We start from the raw sequence: 19642 nt of genomic DNA on the forward strand, positions 1-19642 counted from the left end.
ACTATCTCTCACCTACAAGACCTTTTCCTCAAGTTTCCAGGCAACAGTCGAGCACACGGGAGTTAAATTAAGAACAGAAAACAGACATTGGAAAATAAATTCAAATCTGCAATCTGTTATAAATTTAAAGACACCAACAAACCAAAAATATCCCCCCAAAACAAAACAAGGATATTTTAAATAAATTGTTCCTTCAAACATCATTTTTCTAAAAAGGGAATTGGATGTCCCCAAACATTATGTCATTGGGCTTTGTTATACTTTACAGTTTGTAGCACATGTCAAAAGCCATCACGCTGAAAATAACCTCTCATACTATGATCAGACTACTGCTTCAAATAGTGCATAGCTTTGCAGACAGGAAAGAGAGAAGCACAGAGAGCAAAGCTGATGCAGATCATTTATCCAGTGACTGTTAATGACATGAGTTAGCTATAAATGTGAAGGACAAAAGACAAACAAATGAGATCTGCAGAAAATTAAGTCTAGACTGCTTCCTTCATCAGGATATCATGATTACAAAAATACTGTAGAACTACCCTTGTACTGAAAGTCCCATAGAAACAAGTCTAAGAATGAATGCATTATCTCTCAACATAAATAAAAAATTAACATGGCTGAGAAATGTATGATTAAGAAGGTTGTGCTTTACCTCCAAATCAATCATGAGTTCTATGAATCTCTCGCAGTAATGCACTTGGTCCATGGGTACAGGCCCTGTGGAAAATAAGAGGGCATAATTCAGGTTATAACTTTGGCTCAGGAAATCCACATTCACAGCAAAAGATAAAATATGATGAATAGACAAACCCAAAAAAGACAGGAAATATTAGATGTTGCTTTGTAGAGGGCGATGTGTAGTTTTCAACAAGGACACGAGGACAGCAAACGCATATGGACAACGCCAAAGTGCCATGCTGAGTGTGTGAGCCTCGCTACGAGATGCTGCACGGCTCGCACAGCAGCATGTTGGGTCCCCAGCTCTCATTAGGCATGCTGGTGTGTAAGTGTGTGTGTACACTTAGAAGTTGAGCCATGCAGTAAGTATTGGAGTGATGTGGATCCTACTGGGTTTTAGAATCTGATCTAATCTGTCAGGTTTGATTCTATCTAAACACACAAATACACACATTCTGTTTTTAGCATTCAGGTGGGGGGCCTGTGTGTCGGCCTGCATTACAACATAGCGGTGAGCGCCGTTGGCTGTGTGGCAGCTGGAGCACATCCTCCTTGGGCAGCTGCACGACTCGAAAAGAAAGAATAGGCGTGCTGCAACTGGCAACAGTTTACATCCATTTCTATCCAGACTCATATAACACACAGAGATTATATGAAGACAATCCAGTATCTAATCAAATGTTAAATATTCTCACAAATTTCACTCCTGCTCCTGAGATATGGCATTCTGTAAAAACTAGAAGGGTGTTTGTGCAGAACATTACGGTGTCATAGTGACCTTTGACCTTTTTGGGTATAAAAAAAGCATTAGTTGACCATTTTATCTTATTAGACTTTTGTGTGGAATTTCATTATAGTCAGCATATTCATGCATTGGAGGCCATGATGACCTTGACCTTTAAGCACTAAAATCTCATCTGTTCTTCTTAAAAACTGCATCAAGGCAAGAGAGAAGAAAGAGAGAGAAGAAAGGATAGCTGGAAAACATAATGCATTATGTTGTGTCAAATTAGCCATTTCTGCTTTTCACCGATACGCACCGATACAGCATAGAATCGCATTTTCTTTATGGCAACATTGTATTAACACCAAATTTTCAATATTTTATTAAATGAATTAAAACACTGCTACTAGCAAACAAAAGGGCTCATCTCATGCACCACCATCTTGAGTTAGCTTAGCAAACTTAATTAAATCAGCTCAACTGAAAAACCATCCAACACTGGTCACGTCCTAGATTGTCTAGGGTTTGCAAATAATTGCTATTTAGTTGATAAATGTAGACAAATCAGCTTGACACTGCCAGTCTTAATGAGTTTTTGTCAGTGAGCACAACTCAAGGGAACTCAGCTCAACCGGCTGCAAGCTGGTTGTATTCTGGTTATGCTGCTAATAGAACAAAAGGTTTCGTAAGCACAAAAGTAACAGTTAAATAGGAATTTATGTCGATGCAAAAAGCAACAGATATGCGATTTGTGATTTTCCAGTTACTGCATGCAACTGACAACTTGACCCCCATTCAACTGCAGACCGACTCCAACTTTGGCAACATTTATGGCAGGTTTTAGTGACAGTGTCGGCATGCTTGGCAATTTCATTTTGCAACAAAAACAACAAAAATATCATGAGTAATGAATTGTGACAATATCGTACCACGGGGTTCTCGTATTTATAAAGAAATGTAATTTTTTCACGTTTTTCATATTTGTATAGCAAATCAAGTCCACTTTTTCATCTGGCTTGCATTTCTCAGATCAGCAGTTTTACTTTAAACCATGATTCAATAAACAGAACACATTTCTTTTTCTCCAACATCTCCGTCTCTTAGTTACACTTACAGTGAAAAAGCACTTCTGTTTGCTGTGGAATTCACTGCTGTGTCTAATAGCTCGAGGTGCAAACAGCATTTAATTATGAAAATGATTAAGTAAAGGAGTGTATATTTATGGATAAATACCAGAGTGGAAATAAAGCTTGTGCATGTGAGTACAATCTTACTATGACTAAGCTTTATAAAAGAGGGCCATGCACACAGATGTATCTGTTAATTTTACAAAGAGAATGCTTAAACACATTTATGTTTTTGAGATTTATGGATCTGACCAATTATTTACGGTGAAAGTCCAAGAGATAGTCACCTAGACCCTATAAAAACCTTCTAAAAACTATTAGGACGTAAAGAAAGTCCTTATTAAATTGTTGTGTAGAGCTATTTCCCAAGAGATATACAAGCATTTTTTTACCTGTTGGTGGAATTGACGCAAGAACTCCGTGAAACTTTTTAATAAGAGCCGAGAGGAAGGTCCTCTCCTTCTTTGCCCTGAGGAAACACGAAGAAAGTAAATCAGAACAACCTAGAAACAGATTCTCTAAATCTGTATAGATTTCTTTGAACACAAATATCATTACTGCTCAGCTGTGTCAGCATCCATTTTATCAGATTTCTTTTTGATTAGATTCCAGAACTTCTGCAGCTTTGGAACTTTCTTCAGCTCGTGCTGGAGTCTGGACTGTAAAAATCACAGAAACAAATGAGTAACAAATGAGTGTAAAGAGGGATTAGTCTCATAGCAAGGAAGCAATTCATTCCTTTAGAATTATCAAACATTACTTGGTGTGCCAATAAACACCACAGCTTCTTAATTACGATAATAGTTTGACATCTTACTGGTAAGAGGCACATCCACATTGGCAGAGAGATGAGCTGCTGCACCTGCTCTCTGATCAAATCTACCTCCTGGGAGGAAAGTGCAGAGAGAGAGAAAGAAAAAAAATGAGGGAAGATTAAGTGTGAGAGGTGGGGGTTGTCAAAATGCTTTGTGCATTATACTTAAAAAAATATATTATACTTCAATCCCTAGTAGGAGTCTCCAACTAAATTATTTAGAGGCCTTTATGGGATACAATCAAAGGGCAGCAGGCTATCACAGCACATTTTAAGTGAAACATCCGCAGTGCTTGCCTGTGGTTTAATGCAACTGCAGAGGATACAGATGGAGATCACCCAAATTGACTTGTCCTGTCTATTATTGCCATCTAGTGGACAGTAAAGATAATTGCATTAATTCTTACTTATCTTTCCAGTACCAGTACATCAGGCATAACATCATGACCACCTGCCTAATATTGTGTTGGTACCCCTTTTGCTGCCAAAACAGACCTGACCTGTTGAGGCATGGACTCCACTAGACCCCTGAAGGTGTGCTGTGGTATTTTGGACCAAGATGTTAGTAACAGACTCTTTAGGTCCTGTGGGTATGAGGTGGGGCCTCCATGGATTGGACATGATTCTCAACTGGACTGAGATCTAGGGAATATGGAGGCCAAGCCAACACCTCAAACCATTCTTAAACCATTTTTGCTTTGTGACAGAGCACATTATCCTGCTGAAAGAGGCCACACGCATCAGAGAACATAGTTTTCATGAATGGACCTAAATGGTCTGGAACAATGCTTGGGTAGTTGGTCCATGTCAAAGAAGCATCTACACAGATAGCAGAGCCCAAGGTTTCCCAACAGAGCATCGCCCAAAGCATCACACTTCCTTTGCTGGCTTGCCTTCTTCCCATAGTCCATCCTGGTACCCAGTGTTCCTTAGGTAAGCAACGCACCCAGCCATGCATGTAATGTAAAAGAAAATGTGATTCATGAGACCAGGCCACCTTATGCCATTGCTCCGTTGTCCAGTTGATGAGCCCAAACACAATAAACTGCGATGGACTGTGTATTCTCACACGTTTCTATCAGAACCAGCTACAGTAGCTCGACTGTTGGATCAGACCACACGGTGCCTTCACTCCCCACGTGCATCAGTGAACCCTGGCTGCTCATGACCCTGTATCTTTTAATAGATACTGACGACTGCAGACTGAGAACATCCCACAAGAGCTGCAGTTTTGGAGATGCTCTGCCAGCGTTGTCTAGCCAGCACAATTTGGCCCTTGTCAAACTTGCTAAAATCCTTATGCTTGCCCAATTTTCCTGCTTCTAACACATCAACTATAAGGACAAAATGTTCACTTGCTCACTAACGTATCACTCTCACTAACAGGTGCCATGATGAAGAGATAATCAGTGATGTTTACCTGACCTGTCAGTGATCATAATTCTATGATCACGGTGAAAGTCCAAGAGATAGTCACCTGGGCTCTTTAAAAACCTTTTAAAAACTATTAGGACGTAAAGAAAGTCCATATTAAAATGTTGTGTAGAACTATTTCCCAAGAGATATACAAACATTTTTTAACCTTGTACCTCTTCAGTGTATGCTGACATTGCTTCCATTATGGTGTAAGAAAGTGTCTTAATTTGTATTATTTAAATCATCATGTAATTGGCTTTACATTTTAAGACACTAACCTGGCTTAAATAGACAAGTCATGTCATTTTATAATATATAAATACTGTCTTTAAAATATAAACCGATGACTCACAATAACACAGACATCACTGTGGTAGTAGAATAACTCTAACTTCTCTGAATATTTAGTTATAAGATATCAGTGTAGTGGTACACACCAGACTGTTGAAACAGTGGTCCATAAAGACTAGAAGCACAGTTTGTTCCTTCAGAGTAAGACCAGCCTGCTCATCTGCCAGAACGGCTTCCATCACACATTTGAAGAAAAATGGAAAATGACTTGGTTCCTTCTTGAAAACCTGAAACACAGCAAACAATAGAAAAAGTAAAAAGCTGAGCTCCTGCATTAGCTGTGGCAAACACAATCAAATATAGACAACATTTAATGATAATTATGCTAAACTTCAACAAATTACTGCTTTTTTTACCTCCCAGGCTGGAACATTTTCTCTGAACTTCTCATTGACAATGCAACAAATGGACATGATGTAGGCATTGCTGGAAACCTCTGGAGTGTAGTTCACCCAAAGGTAGTTTTCAAGGTATTGGCTGAAATATTAGAAATAACAAATTAATATCCATGTAGCAAGTAGTGTTGTCAAATCACTGTTTTTCCAGTGATTGTTTAAATGATAACATAAAGAAAATCCAGTAAAAATAACTTACCTGAATTCAAGCAGCATAATTTTCCTAATGGCAAATCTGAAAATATAATGGGCATAACTCAAAAACAATGAACAGTGAAATATGTCCTTTATATTTTTTTTAAAAGTGTTTCATAGGGGAAGAAAGTTCAAAATTCACTTACTTGGAGTTGAGAATCTCCTTCTCGTAAACATCTTCCATCACCTAACCCCCCCACAAAGAACATTCAAAGCATTATAAAAGCACAGAAATTTAGCGTTAACAAACATGCGCTTGGTAGTTTGCTGACTTGACTTACTATCTGAAACTATATGATAAATGATAAATCAATCTCTATTAGATACATGACCAAATCTTTACAGTGCTCCCACTCTGGGCTGATACCAAGGATTAAAATAACAATTAGGCCAATAAGCAGTTCCAATATCAACCTTTACTTTATTTTTGTTTGAACTTGATCCAAATTATAAGCACTGCATTATAATGGAGCACAAACTGTGGCAATTTTCATCACTGAATGTTACACTGTTTGCCAAAAGCCCTGGTGACTGGTTATCACTAATAAAAGTTATACCAACACCTCTAAATTGCAAAAGCGCAAATAACTCACCTTAGGGTCAAAAGGTAGTTTATTCTTTGCATGAGGCGCCCAATATTTGTTAGACAACTGAAAAGGGGAAATGTGAAAAATCACACATAGTATTAAATATAAACATGGAAGATGCAACAAATTGTTAATTGAACATATGCCATAGTTACAGCCATTTGGCCTATCCTATCTCCATGCAAAGCTGTCTTTATGTTTTTAGCATGACAAAGAATGCAACAAAAGAAAATCAGGACACTTTTTTTTTTATCTTCAGCATACCAGCATCATGGAAAAACTTCACAACACAGTACTGAACCACATATGCAGAAAATAAATGCTGTGATTACCTGCGTGACATATTCCGCATTTATCTGGGATACAGACGGAGTAGCAGCCTTTTTAGCAGGGGTTTCTTTCTCCATGGTGGCCATAATAAAATGACGACTGTGAGAAAAAGAAGAAAAAGCGCAGAAATCGTTTGTTTTAAAGTATCGACTGATACAAGTATCTGTTTTCAACTTGAGCCTTTGTAAATATACGATAGCTGGACTAATACAGGGTAATTTACTGTTGAGAAAGTTCACAATCTCGGTTAAAAAGTAAACTAAGAGGTTTCATAACCACGAACTAACTGACTTTCCTGTACTTTAATTAACATCAAATTAAGAGTTACGAGTTCAGAAAGTAGTAACATGACATTAGTAACTGTTAGCATTCTCAATGAGGTGATATAGCTAATTAGTAGCATTTAGACACAACTGACTCGTTAATCGTTCAATATTAACTCCAGTTCAGTGGTATAACGTTACCAGAATTTAGCTCACTAACCTTTTTTTTATTATTATTATTATTTCAGCATGAATGTAACTGCCGTCGGACTGCTGGTTATGTACCTCCACAATCAAACGCGCTGTGTGCGACTAACTTCCTGAAAAGGTACGTCCCTCAAACCGTCCCCTAATTACGAAAGCTTGCAATCCGTTCCGTTCCCCCTGGTTTCGTATTTGTTGCGTGTGGAAACTGCTGGGAAAATTAAATCAGCTTTTTATTTTGGCGACAACGCAAGAAAAAATAATTGGTTAAAAAAAGGGATGGAACACGTAACAAAATAGACTATTTTCAAGTGAATGTGCATGCGCAAAGAAGATATTTTTTATCAAAGGATGTTGAATAAAGTGCTGCCAAGCAGGAGGGGGAAAGGAAGACCACAAATGCCACACCTAAGTGGCCTCTGTCCTGTGTGGACAGCATAATGCTTTGCGAATTTAGAAAGAGACACAAACTTTTTGAAGCAAATGCCACAATGATGGTCTGTCATTTGAATATTATTTGAACAAATGTGCCGCTTAAGATCCTTTTCATTTAGAAAACTCGCAGTGCACCTGTCTCATTCAGAAACACTGAGTGGTGCACACCAATCATTTTCTTGTTGGATCTGATTCTCAGCCACTGAATTTACCAATTCATCACTAAGCAGCTTGTGTGTAACCCTTGTATCTGACAACACAAAATAAAGTGTTGTCAGATACTTTTGTCTGCCACAAAAACAAAACCTGAAACCACAGGACGAGTACTGTCCAAGTAACCCTAACCTGAAACAGTTCTAACTCCTTTAGTCATTATTCTCATGCTTAACACTTGAGCTGGCATTTTTGATTCTCTACTTCAACAACTAGTTCAGTGGGAAATAAATTGCTAAAATTGTATGTAGCCTCTCTTTGCTTTTCCCCCGATTCGTTACCCTTCGTTCAAGGCTACCTCTTGATCTGCCAGCCAATCAGCATCCACGGCCTCCAAGCCCTGAACTACCTCTTTATTAGCAAATGACTTGTAACAAGTACTAGCATACAGTGACTTTGGTTTGATTTGGCATCCAAATCTGTACAATGAATACATGTTTGAATACACTTATCTGGACGTAGGCTGGCATTTTTCATTTCACTTTGGATACCGTTTGGAATTTCGTTGCAGTGCCTACATGTTTGCTCATGAGGTATCAGGTTACCCTTCTGTGGGAATATTTTGCTAAATAAAACACATCTGTATGACCTAATCCCACAATGAGTGACCAAGTTTGTAGAGCATATTCTGCATAATTGAAGCTTCTCTTTTTTTTACATGACACAACACCTTCTGAGTTAGTCTTAACAAGGCTACTTACTTTAATGATGGATTTTGCACGTGTGCTGCAGGATACTTCATTCATTCCATTACGGACAACTTCAAAATCTGATAGTGTATCATGGGTGTTTGCAGACTTTTTCTGTGATGGCATATGAACAGTGATTCCTGAGAAAAAATGCTTTTCATGTGTCACTTTCAGTTTTCTGATGTTCTCCTGCTGGTTGAGGGGCTTGGTTGAGTTCCCTTTCAGTGAGTTCTTTTGTGGGTATTCAGATGAGAAGCTTGTCTGCATGCTTTTCCACATATAGGACAATGACATGGCTTCCTGCTTGCGTGCACTATCTCATGCCTTTGTAATTTAGAGGCACTCGGAAAACACTTAAAACAGTGGAAGCAGTTGTGCTGTACACCACCTGGGTTTTGTGTTGATTTAGGACTTTATTTATTTTTCACAGTCACTCTGGAAACCTTTCTCACAGGTTCACCTTATTAATATTACACATCTGTGTTAACATTTGTGTCATTCTCTGTCTTTAGGCTTTAAACATATCACAGCAGTGTTCTGTGAGCTGGGAAATCTGCCCCCACCTTTGTATTTAAACTCGCTAACTTGCCAGTGTGGTCAGTTGATATCACGCGATTGCCATGTGTGGTATTTAGACCACATATGAGTGCGGCAGTGGAACCTCAAGTGGCTTTTCTGATGAAATCTCTTTCCACATATCTCACAGCCAAAGGGCCTGTATGAATTATCTGAAGCTTGAATGTAGAAGGAAAACATTTTCTACAAATTCAGCACTGATGTAGAGCATTAATTCGCTGCTTGCTGGTAGCACGGCAGGTTTCCCTCTGCTCCTTTCCCCTGATGTGATTAAGGCAACATCCTGAGGGAGAGAGCCATTGTAATCGCTGCAAAACTCACTGCACCCTTCTGGTTTCACAGTCATAATCTGGGAAATTGAGTCTGCATTACTGGGTTCAATTAAATGTTTTATTGTTTCTGAATTGGGTATTTTCACAGCATTGCTGTTTCGCACAGGGGGAAGGCTTTCTAATTCTTTTTGACTCCTATGAATTTTGTGATGGCGTATCGAATTAACTTCCAGCTGAAATGATCTTCTACAGATCCCACAGCAGAATCGTTTCAAGCCTTCGTGTTTTATGTACTGCTGCTCTTGTTGATATAAATTATTATTAAGTTATAGTTTTAATAATAAGTTATAAAGGCTTATAAAGAAGGATTTCTTTCAAGTATAAATAAGAAAATGTCTGTAATTTGGATAGTGAGCAGAAGGTTTGAGACATTTATGACATTGGGACATTGGTGTTTCAAAGTTATTTTGCAGTCCCAAGTGCATTCTCATATTTGCCATTGCAGGAAAGATCTGAGTTGACTCACTGCCTCTTTCTAACTGTTTTGGTCTGTTATGAGTGTGTAAGTGAATCCAAAGGTTATTAAATAATAAGCAGTCATTATGGGTAGTGCTTGCAGATGTCCACATTTGGACAATCAGCTTGCTCCCACAGTACTCGACCCACAACATTAGAAATGTTTCCCTGAGTCACTGGGCAATCATTTGCATGAGGCATATTTTTCGGACAGCCGGAGGAGGCCCCATATATGACTGCTAATGCCAGAGTCTTGTCACAGTCAGGCCTGTGTAAAAGCCCTCTCCAGACTTTACAGATGAAGGGGTGTCTGATTGGATGAGATGATGTTGCTTCAGTGTGTATGGCAATGAAAAAGCTTTTGAACATACAGGACACACCAATGCATTGGTCTCACTGTACCTAAAGATTAAAATAGAGAATGATGAATAAACTCAAACTAGATCAGTCAATCAATACATGTGGCAAACTCAAACTAAAAAGAATCAAAATTACAAATAACTGGAACACTGTTTTACATGTGACATGACTAATGCGTGACACTTTCCTGTGTGTATGAAATTGAAAATATACCAACAACGTCAAATTTCGCAAAAGACGCCAACAGCAGGGACATGTACACAAACTAACAACTGAGCTGTGTAAAAGCGTAAATCAACAGTACTCCATATAGACGTCTGAAGCCCCAAAGACAAAAGCATTTACTTATTTATTTTTTAGCGTCTTAGCCTTCCTGCTAAAGATCTGAAAAGCGCAAGGACGCATGTTCACTCCTTAAAACATACCGTAGGAAACAAAGGTTTTTCGTTCCTATCAGTCAGTCCGAAGATTGCGAGGACAACTCGTGGCTTGAGTGTTGTCAATAATAATAATAATAATAATAATAATAATAATAATAATAATAATTTATTCTTTCTGGTTGTTCGGTACGTCTCAGCTGCTTTATTTTATTTGGCCATGGCTAAAGTTTGTTTAGTTATTAATAATTTTTCAGCCTAATTATGGCCTCCCTTACTTGAACTGGAATCTCTCTGGGTCTCATATTTAAAATTACAGTGGTAATTATGAAATACAAAGTCAATATTTCTGCTTTATTTATATTATAACTGCTTGATTTACCATGGAATAACAAGAGAACAGGCCTTGCCTAGCCATGAAACTGCTTGTCAGTTAATTGTCCAATTATTTCTGAGCCACTAAAATCAATTTCTTAAATTCCTAAATAGTTAATATAATCTTTGCAAACAAACAAATATTGAATTAAAGCTGGAATCCTGTGCTTCAGTGACATATTCTTCCATTTAAAATCTACTGTGGTGGTGTACAACTATGAAAACAGTGTCTCAAACAAATTATGGATCTAACATTCATCTTCAGTCTTCTAGTATTTTGTTTATCTAACAAAGAACTGATAAATATGACATATTTAAGACACGAATGAATATAATCAACAGGCATAGCCTTACTGACAGGCGTAACTAGATTGTTATTAACTGCATCCTGTTCAGGGGTTCTAGTGTTACAGCTGTGGTATATTGTTTGATATTTTCAGGCTGGCTCATTATTACAATGACCAGAGTGAACCAGTTGTAAGCACATTACTTTCACAAGTGCTTTTTCTGCTATTGTATATTGAAATACCTGTCGACTGGGCATGAGCGTAAATAAATTAGTCAATGAAAACACAAAAGTATGGAAAGAGCGATACTCCATTCCGTACTGTTTAGATATGGATTCAGCATTTCAGTACCTTCATATGATGTGAATGTGGGGGGAAAGAAAGAAATATTTCAGTGATCTTGCAAATAAGATGTAAATGTAAACAAATTCTGTCTGTATTCCTGCTTGGCTAAATTCACACATGATTTCACTGAGGATATAATAGGAAAAGAGTGAAACTGGTTGCTCTTACTCGTTTAAATTGCAGTTTGTACGCTGACCACATGAGGGCAGCAAACACCACTTAATAACAAGTCTCAGCTTCCCAGTTCAGGAGCATGAGGAAAGTTTCATGAAGTCAGAGCTGTGACCATAAAGACATCCTTTCACAATGCGTCAGGGGACGAAAACAATGCATTACAAAAGGAAAAGGATTCAAACATTAAAACAAACAAAACCACAGTCACTGAGGCAAGCAGACCACAATACGAGGAGGCGTCTCATGCAGAGAGGCCGCTCCCGAGCTGGGCTCTGTAGCCCACTGCTATGGGGAAAGAGAGTCAAACACATCAGCGGGGTTTGCCTAGAGGAAGAAACACACAGTTAAAGTCCATGTGCAAGGCCACAATGACAAGGGCCCGAGGCTGGTACACTGCGCACAAAGGACAATATTAGCCACAACAGCCAGTTTGTTGGTAGAGTGGTTGCAGGTCAGCTTGGTAGAAAATGTACATTTGACAAAACACTCTTGAAAAATAAATGTCACCCTGTCTGTATTCATTTTGTGAGGCACCACAGTGGTAAGGACACAAAGAAGTGCGTCTGCCATAGGCCATCGCATTGGCTTGTGATGATATACTTGCCGCTTCGTCTGTGTCTCTGTGAGAACATTCCCACTGAAAGACGAAATGTAATGCTTGGCGCGTGATTGACAAGTTGTAGTCGTGCAAAGAATTTCAGTGGCTCTGCTCCTCTGTATTTACTGAGAAGCTGACTCTTGAATTTTAACAGTTTGTTTCATGGGAATTCCTTGTACTGTCGCTGTTTCACAATCAAAAAGAGGATTCAAAGCACAATAAAATTACATTTCTCAATATCCTTTGTAAAGCAATAAACAGAAAACTGCTGAGCATGCAAGTTTGTTTAGCACAGATTTGGTAGCATGTTGCTTGGAATTCACATATTTAAAAAAAAAAGGAAAATGACATAGGAAAGACTTCTTTGGCTCTGTTTTTATTCAGATTTGTATATTTAAAGATTTATGGACAACATTAAAATACAGCGAAAGATTTGTGGATGACATTTACAGCTATTTACTTGACTCACAAAAATCAGCGTACAAAAAAAAAACAACAACACTGATACACATTTGACAGGTAAAAAAATTCCCTGACGTTGGGCCCTTTAAAAACCAGGTGAAAGTTAAACGCTCTGTATTTATGGGGGATTGGCTCGCTCTCATGAATAATTGCTTGTTTGTGTTTTTTCAACCTTCAATAAAATTCTTCAGGCTCTATTGGCCCCCTCTGTTGTTCAATTTTTGATAACAACAATCAAAACAGCGCCGTGATGGGTTGGGTGAAGATCGATAAGCCCACTCAACTCCACCGCCATCACATGTGCGATGAAGAGAATAGCTGGAGTGAAGATGTATTCCAACTCAAATTATCAATACAGTTCATGATCTTTGAGAAAAGAAAAGCTCCAGGAGCAATGGTTAATGGTGTTATTTTCTTTGCGCATTGTCACACTGTGTCCACTGACAACCCCCTGCACCAATTATACACACACTTTTACGTTCACAGGACACACACATGCCCTGCAGCTGTGTGTGGTAGCGTCTTTCTCCTATTAACCAGGCAGCCTTAGAATCAATAGAAAACATAAAGAGGCCTAATCTTTTCAGGTGCTTGGTGCTGATTGCCTATTACACAATAATAACACACCTTGAATCTCACAGAGCACGAGAGACAGAGAAAAACTCTCACCTCATTCTAATGCACTTAAAACAGCCACAAGCCAGTCGCACAGTAAATCTATAGGTTTGCAGTGGAGCAGATGGTTTCAGCTGTGGCCTTTATGAGGGCTGTTAGCTAGTGTGCTTAAAGAAATTCTACCAGAAGCAATGACATATCAGAGGATACAGTTTATCGCTACATGGAATGAGACACTACCAGTGTCTCCTTTTGCAAACTCCAGTCTCTTGTTGTTTGGCACGCAGCTTTAGGTTGTGGAAGTTCCATACGCTTTGTCTCAGAGGTAGAATAACAGCTGTTGCAGTCTATGTCTCCAGTGGAGGACAAAGGGGATTACCGGCCTTCATTCTGGGGTCTGAAGTGGACTAAAAACATCCTCAAAACCACACACTGTTAAAACCACTTGCAGGCGCATACGGCTTTGCTTTTCAACAACGAGCTGTAAAACAAAAAAAACAGTCAAACATTAATGAGCAGTTACGCCGTTTTTCTTTTTCCACATTCACTGATGTCCTGTTGTAAGTCATTAGGTGTTAGTCTGTCAGTGTCTTCCTCCAGAAAAGCTCCACTAAATTCCAGAGCTGTGTATGGCTTCAGTCTGGCTGTTGACTCTGGCTGAGATTCTATAAACTGAGCCAGCAGGACAGGTGGAAGATCTGGGAGTCAGGCAAGTCCAGGACTGGAACCAGTGCTATGGATGGACTGGACTCTGCTACTGAGCTTCTTAAAGTTTCCTCAAGTCCTGAAAAGTAGATTTGGGGAGGTGGGTAAAAGGGTGAGGACAAGAAAAGCATTAGTTTCATTAAAACTTTCACAGGAGTTGAACATTATGTTCTCATGTAGATGCCCCACTGGGGGTGTCCCAGGACAGAGGCTACATTTACCCTTCGACCAGGGAACACGGCCCATTTACAAATTATTGGCATTCTTAAATACTTGGCAGATTGCAGCTGCCCACCCCCACTTCATTCACCTTCCTGCAGTGCAAGCATATGGTCAAGCAAGGACTGATCTCTAGGCTACCCCTCCCAAATTTTGAGACACATATGACCAAACACATACACAGACACATGCGGCCTACAGGGGGCTAAAGGGGTCTCAATTTGCCCTTTTGGACAATTGAGCAGCTTGTTGGGGGTATCTAGTGGACTGCATCCTTTACTCTTGTTGAGTGGGGATATTAGGAAACTGTGTTGGGGCTGTCACTCAGCTTCGCTGGAGCTGAGACATGTTGTTAGAGCATGTGTATGTGTGTGTGCGCGTGCGTTTGTGTGTGGCTACAGATGAACAGTGGACATGTGAGAATTCTTTGAGTGTCTCAGAGGCTGTTCTTGATGACAGCCTGTCTATGTAGCAGTAGCCAGCTGGGATTTTGGTCCTTCCCTCATCTGCTCTGTGCACTAATTGATCACAAGTGTTCCTGTCTCATGGTTGACTGTCCTGCCTTATTTCTTCTAATTTAGCAGCACGTCGGATGAGTCTTGGGTGTGGTCACTACAATCCAGCAAGGTCGTAGAATTAAACATCTGGGAACCACGCTGTCGTAAGTGTAGCATCACAGACCTTACTTATGTTACATTAGCAATTATATTTGGCAAAAATAAAAAAAAAATTAAAATTTACCTTCAATCAGAGTGGTCAAAAACAAACTAGTGCTCTTTTAATAACATCTACTAGTACTATATAGTACTCTGTGACATCTGTATGAACTTCTAAAAAGAGAAATCAGGACACAGAGGTTACAATAGTTCTGCACTATTTAATAATCCCCATTCTCTTTCATTTGAAACACACACAGCATGTCAGACATCCTTACAAAGAGCCCACACACCCTAATTAGCTAATATGCACTACAGCTTAAAATGCCCCCACTGAACATAGGCCTTTTGTGTGGGGGGGCATTAAAAGCCTAAATATGTGTTATCAGAGCATGTGGCACACCCTGGGAAGCGGGATCCTCTAGAGATGGCAAGCTGACAACTGAATGAGCTATGGCGATCACAGACAGGGGATGGTTTTATTAAGAGAAGAAACATACCCTTCATCACACCTTGTGCGCTAAGCCTGTTTTATGTCAGGATGTTTTAATCTTTGTACCAATGGATAGGAAATAATTGTGCTCTCTCTTTGAGAGTCACTTTCAGTGTCTGTGTGCACAGACATGCATGGATGGAAGGCAGGAGGGGGGTGAAGGTGACATGAATGACCACGCAATTTTTTGTGGGGATTTTTTTTTTTGGTCTTTTTAGATAAAAAGTGAGCAAAGAGAGAGTGCCTCTTTCCTCCTGTCCCTATAAAAGCTTCTGTAAAATTCACGCAAAGTCCGATGAGTACTTCCCATCATATACCCAATCCCCTTCCCCTGGTCTCTTAGCCCCCCGCCCCCCTTTTGGGGGCTACATGGGGAGCCTCATTGTGAGGCTCGGTGGACAGAAGCTGTAAGATTCAAAAAGCCATCAAATTAGCATAAGATGAGACTAAACCATCTACCCAAGAGGACCAGTCATTATTCTGCTTCACGGCAAACACACAGGGAGCTGAAAAGGCTGTTTTCAAAACCAAAACATTACTAATGCCCACAACACCCTTTTATGCTAAACATTAACAGCCATTTTGTTTGAAGCGATTAATACATAAATATTGTAAGCCTAAGTGAATAGAAGGAGGGGTGTCAGTGAAGGCTGTGGTGGGGAGGAAAGAAAAGGGGTCTTCCTGTGTGGAATGGATAATGCCTGCTGGGGTTGTGGGGCTTTTAAGCCGTGGCTAAGGCCCAGAGCCAGTGGTTTTTAGCTGTGCTACACTGACTTCCAAACTGGTCAAATTAACCGGTAAACGAGGTGGTAATTAGCAAGTGTTGGCTCATGAAAATTGTTTATTTAGTCCGAAGAGAATAAAGAGAGAAGCCGAGGAACCGGAGGAGCACAAGGCTTGCACACCTCTCTTTAGCAATCTTTCTATGCTAACGCCAAACCACATGACTTCTTGTAATGTGAAAGTTTTCTTGTAAAAATGAACCCACAGAGAATTACCGCGCCCAGCTGTAGCTCTTGTCAGTTCTGCTGAGGCTTACATTGTTAAATTACCTACATTTTATTTTATTCAATTTCTGTTACTCATTATGCAAAATAACAGATTTGTTTCTAATTATATATATTTTTCTTTTGTTGTAAAATAAGACTATTTAGGTCCATCAAAAAAAAAGATTTATTTTCTTGAGTTGTGAGGTTCTATCTTTGAAGGAACCTTTCTATCGTAAGTAACAAGTTGAGACAAGATGTTTAAAGGTTTCATTCGAACCATATGTCATGTCTATCAACTGTGAATCCTAACGCAACCAAAGAAAGGAGGGGGTGTGCAGTCACATTTTGCTCCAGTGGTGTCTGTCTGCCCGCTGTCAGCGGCAGTTGCAGCACTGTGACTGCTTGCGCCAGAGGTGTTACTTTTCCTCCTTTGACTTTTTGGATTCATCACCCAATGAGCACAGGCTGTGACCCATAAAAAAGCCCACGGGTAAGCTTCCAGGGCTTAGTTGTGCATGTGCTGTACGGGAGCAAATTCTACCTCAATGATGAGTCAGTAAATGGTTTGAGGAAAGCAGTGTGTGCGGTCCATAATCAAAGAAACAAACATGTCAAGGGTAAATATCTAGGTTGAGCTTGCTCCAGTTCACAAATGACCCGGTAACACGGCTAACAGTTTCTATTAAAACAACAAAATCTGGAAAAACAAGCTTTTCCTTTTGTTGTGGATGACACAAGAAACAAATGGAAAGAGTTGTATATCATGAAACAATGTTCAGTAGCAATTATATAATTAGGTAAAAAAACAAACAGCTCTGCTTGGCTGGCACACATATATCAAGACGTATTCTCAACAGAGCAACCTTTTTCTCATTCATTTCTGGTAACTGTAATTTCACATCCTCAAAGTGATGAGTTATGTCAAAGCTAAAAGTGACAGTAAGATGGCTGGTTTGGCACAAACTCAAAAATGTTAATTAACTGCTTCAGAGATGACTTGACAACTGAGCCTATGTGATCGATGTGCTCATCGCCCTTTTTCCCTCCGAGAGAACATCTCTCAGGATAAAACAAATACCGCTCCACGTTTGTCTTGACAAGAACCTAGAATCCTGGGACGACAATATGGCGGCGTATGAAAGTGTAATGATGACAAAAGACTGCCAGCTGCTTGGGTTACTGTACACAGTGCAGACACAACAAATGAGTTATAATAATTAAACACAGGAAGGAGTTGAGATCCTCAGGAGAGACGGTTTCCTTCAATACTTTATGTTGACTTAACCAGTGTCAGCTCAAACTTTCTTTGAAACAAGAGCGCAGAGAGAGACAGCGAGTCACTTTGTTTTCATTAATACAGTGATGTGCAGCTTAACTCAGAAGAGCAGTATATCTCACACGTGTTCCTTCTAACAAAGCAGCCTATTTAGGATAAATCCTCTTAATGGGCGCACATATTGGATCACTTTAAATGCACGTATGTGTGTGTGTGTAATGTTACAAGTGAAGCCCGTGACATACCTTTAACAATCTGCTGTGCCAGTGAGTGGCTGCACTTGAAGAACACCCTAGCACACTGTGGCACCAGCTTAGCATCCATCTTCTTTGTGGCTTTCCTGAATGCAGTGCCAACTTCTTCTGTTACATGCTTTACATCAGTGGCCTCCAAGTTATCACCATGGACAGCCAGGGAAAGTGAAAGCGAAGCACTATGGCTGTCAGCAGACAGTAGAGTGTAACACTCTATAGATCCACAGGCTATCTTTGTAGTCACGTGACAGGAAGTCCTTTGGGTGGGATCGTCACGAACTGCAGTTGCATGAAGCTCAACGGCTGCACCCTTGGGCAAGGCAGGTACCACAACGACCAATAACGGCACACGTCTGATCGCAGAGTCCCACAACAAGTCCTGCAATGTAGACAGATGGTACTGAAATGAATTGGGTGGCAAATTATATACTATGTTGTGTTACGCACTACAATCAAATGTATGGCCCTCCTGCTGAGTTTCACGCTGCGTCTTTGGAACAAAAACACTACTCCATCAGCATTATCCCAAATGCTACCACACGGCAGTAGGACAGGCTTTTTACTTGAAAGACTGACAGACTATCAATTAATGTGAGACTGGGAGGTGACCCTTGGTAATGATAGTGTACAAACAATTCAGAAAGAATCCATCGTGCTTGCAGCCACCATGAATAAAACACATAAATGCATTCATTTGAGCTTCATGCACTGACATGGCAGGTCCTATCAAAATGACTTCTCACCTTTCTAGGAAGATCATCCACAACATGTGACGGCAGTTTCACCGCACGCATTTAGAGAGAAATGGCCTCCAATTTAACTGCAGGGCCAAAATTTCTCCTTTTTTTCCCCTCCTCTGGACTGAGGGCCATTAGCACTAACAAAATGTCTTGGAGCAGTGCTACAATGTGGCCCTCTAATAATACTTGGCTGTGGCTTCATCTGCTAATGGGAGAGAAATGAGTGTTTTATATAACCGTCATTTCAGTCAGAGTCGATAGGGCAAAAACACTTAACCCCCCCCCCTTTCAATTTGCTGGATCAATTTTCATCCACTTACACCCCACTTCGTAAGTGCAGAATAATAACAGGTTACTTACATTTTATTTTGATATTCACTCACAAAAAGAAGAAATCATTGACAAGCCACATGGCGGCCTCTTTGTCCCTTCAGCAGACAAACCTGTCATGACCCAAACCGCCACATTCACTGAAGTAGCACTTACCTTCAGATAAAACTTCAGCAAATGCTTAATTGTGTATCAACAGCTAACCTCTTGACTTGGAGAGTTAGAAAAAGAAGAAAAAAAACATGAAAAATGCAGGTGTCCACAATGAGTGTGTGTAAAGAGGTTAGGTTAAGATTTCGCTACTCTTTACTGATTTTGAAGAGCGCTAGCTTGCAGTGATCAACAATAACAATCTCAGAAGGAGAAGCAGAACAATTACCATGTGATCTCAAGCCTCTTAGCATGTCAGACAAAGTGACACCACACATACGTGTCCTATGCTTTGATAAATGTTATATTAGCACTTCTGGCTCAGGCTAGGTATTTTCCTAGAGGGAACTGGTTCTCCACTTGTCAATAGTGATTGAACAGAGGACTGAGAGCTGAAACTGAAGAGAAGAATGACAGGACAGAGGGGTCTTGCTCAGCCAGGCTTAAAGGCC

General features: G+C 39.9%; 2 protein-coding genes across 3 annotated transcripts in view; both read right to left on the reverse strand.

Annotated features, from left to right (window-relative positions):
- The window catches only part of aqr (aquarius intron-binding spliceosomal factor), a 48558-nt gene extending 41363 nt beyond the window's left edge, over positions 1 to 7195 (reverse strand). For both annotated transcript variants that reach the window (XM_085441019.1, XM_085441018.1), the window contains exons 1-11: positions 7101 to 7195; positions 6620 to 6716; positions 6294 to 6350; positions 5847 to 5887; positions 5705 to 5740; positions 5467 to 5587; positions 5197 to 5337; positions 3347 to 3415; positions 3088 to 3188; positions 2922 to 2998; positions 653 to 717 (exon numbers count right to left, since the gene is read on the reverse strand). In XM_085441019.1, the coding sequence (XP_085297145.1) occupies positions 653 to 717; positions 2922 to 2998; positions 3088 to 3188; positions 3347 to 3415; positions 5197 to 5337; positions 5467 to 5587; positions 5705 to 5740; positions 5847 to 5887; positions 6294 to 6350; positions 6620 to 6703 (792 nt within the window). In that variant the 5' untranslated portion in view covers positions 6704 to 6716; positions 7101 to 7195. The remainder of the gene's footprint in view (positions 1 to 652; positions 718 to 2921; positions 2999 to 3087; positions 3189 to 3346; positions 3416 to 5196; positions 5338 to 5466; positions 5588 to 5704; positions 5741 to 5846; positions 5888 to 6293; positions 6351 to 6619; positions 6717 to 7100) is intronic.
- Positions 7196 to 12672: 5477 nt separating this feature from the next.
- Positions 12673 to 19642, reverse strand: part of dph6 (diphthamine biosynthesis 6) — a 56683-nt gene continuing 49713 nt past the window's right edge. Inside the window, exons 14-15 of the mRNA XM_085441263.1 lie at positions 17962 to 18349; positions 12673 to 14162 (exon numbers count right to left, since the gene is read on the reverse strand). Of these exons, the coding sequence (XP_085297389.1) occupies positions 14044 to 14162; positions 17962 to 18349 (507 nt within the window). The 3' untranslated portion in view covers positions 12673 to 14043. The remainder of the gene's footprint in view (positions 14163 to 17961; positions 18350 to 19642) is intronic.

Source organism: Copadichromis virginalis, linkage group LG19 (assembly GCF_057382275.1).
Source record: "Copadichromis virginalis isolate Kocher_CV1m ecotype Utaka linkage group LG19, C_Virginalis_male_GT1.1, whole genome shotgun sequence".
Classification (NCBI taxonomy): Eukaryota; Metazoa; Chordata; class Actinopteri; order Cichliformes; family Cichlidae; genus Copadichromis; species Copadichromis virginalis.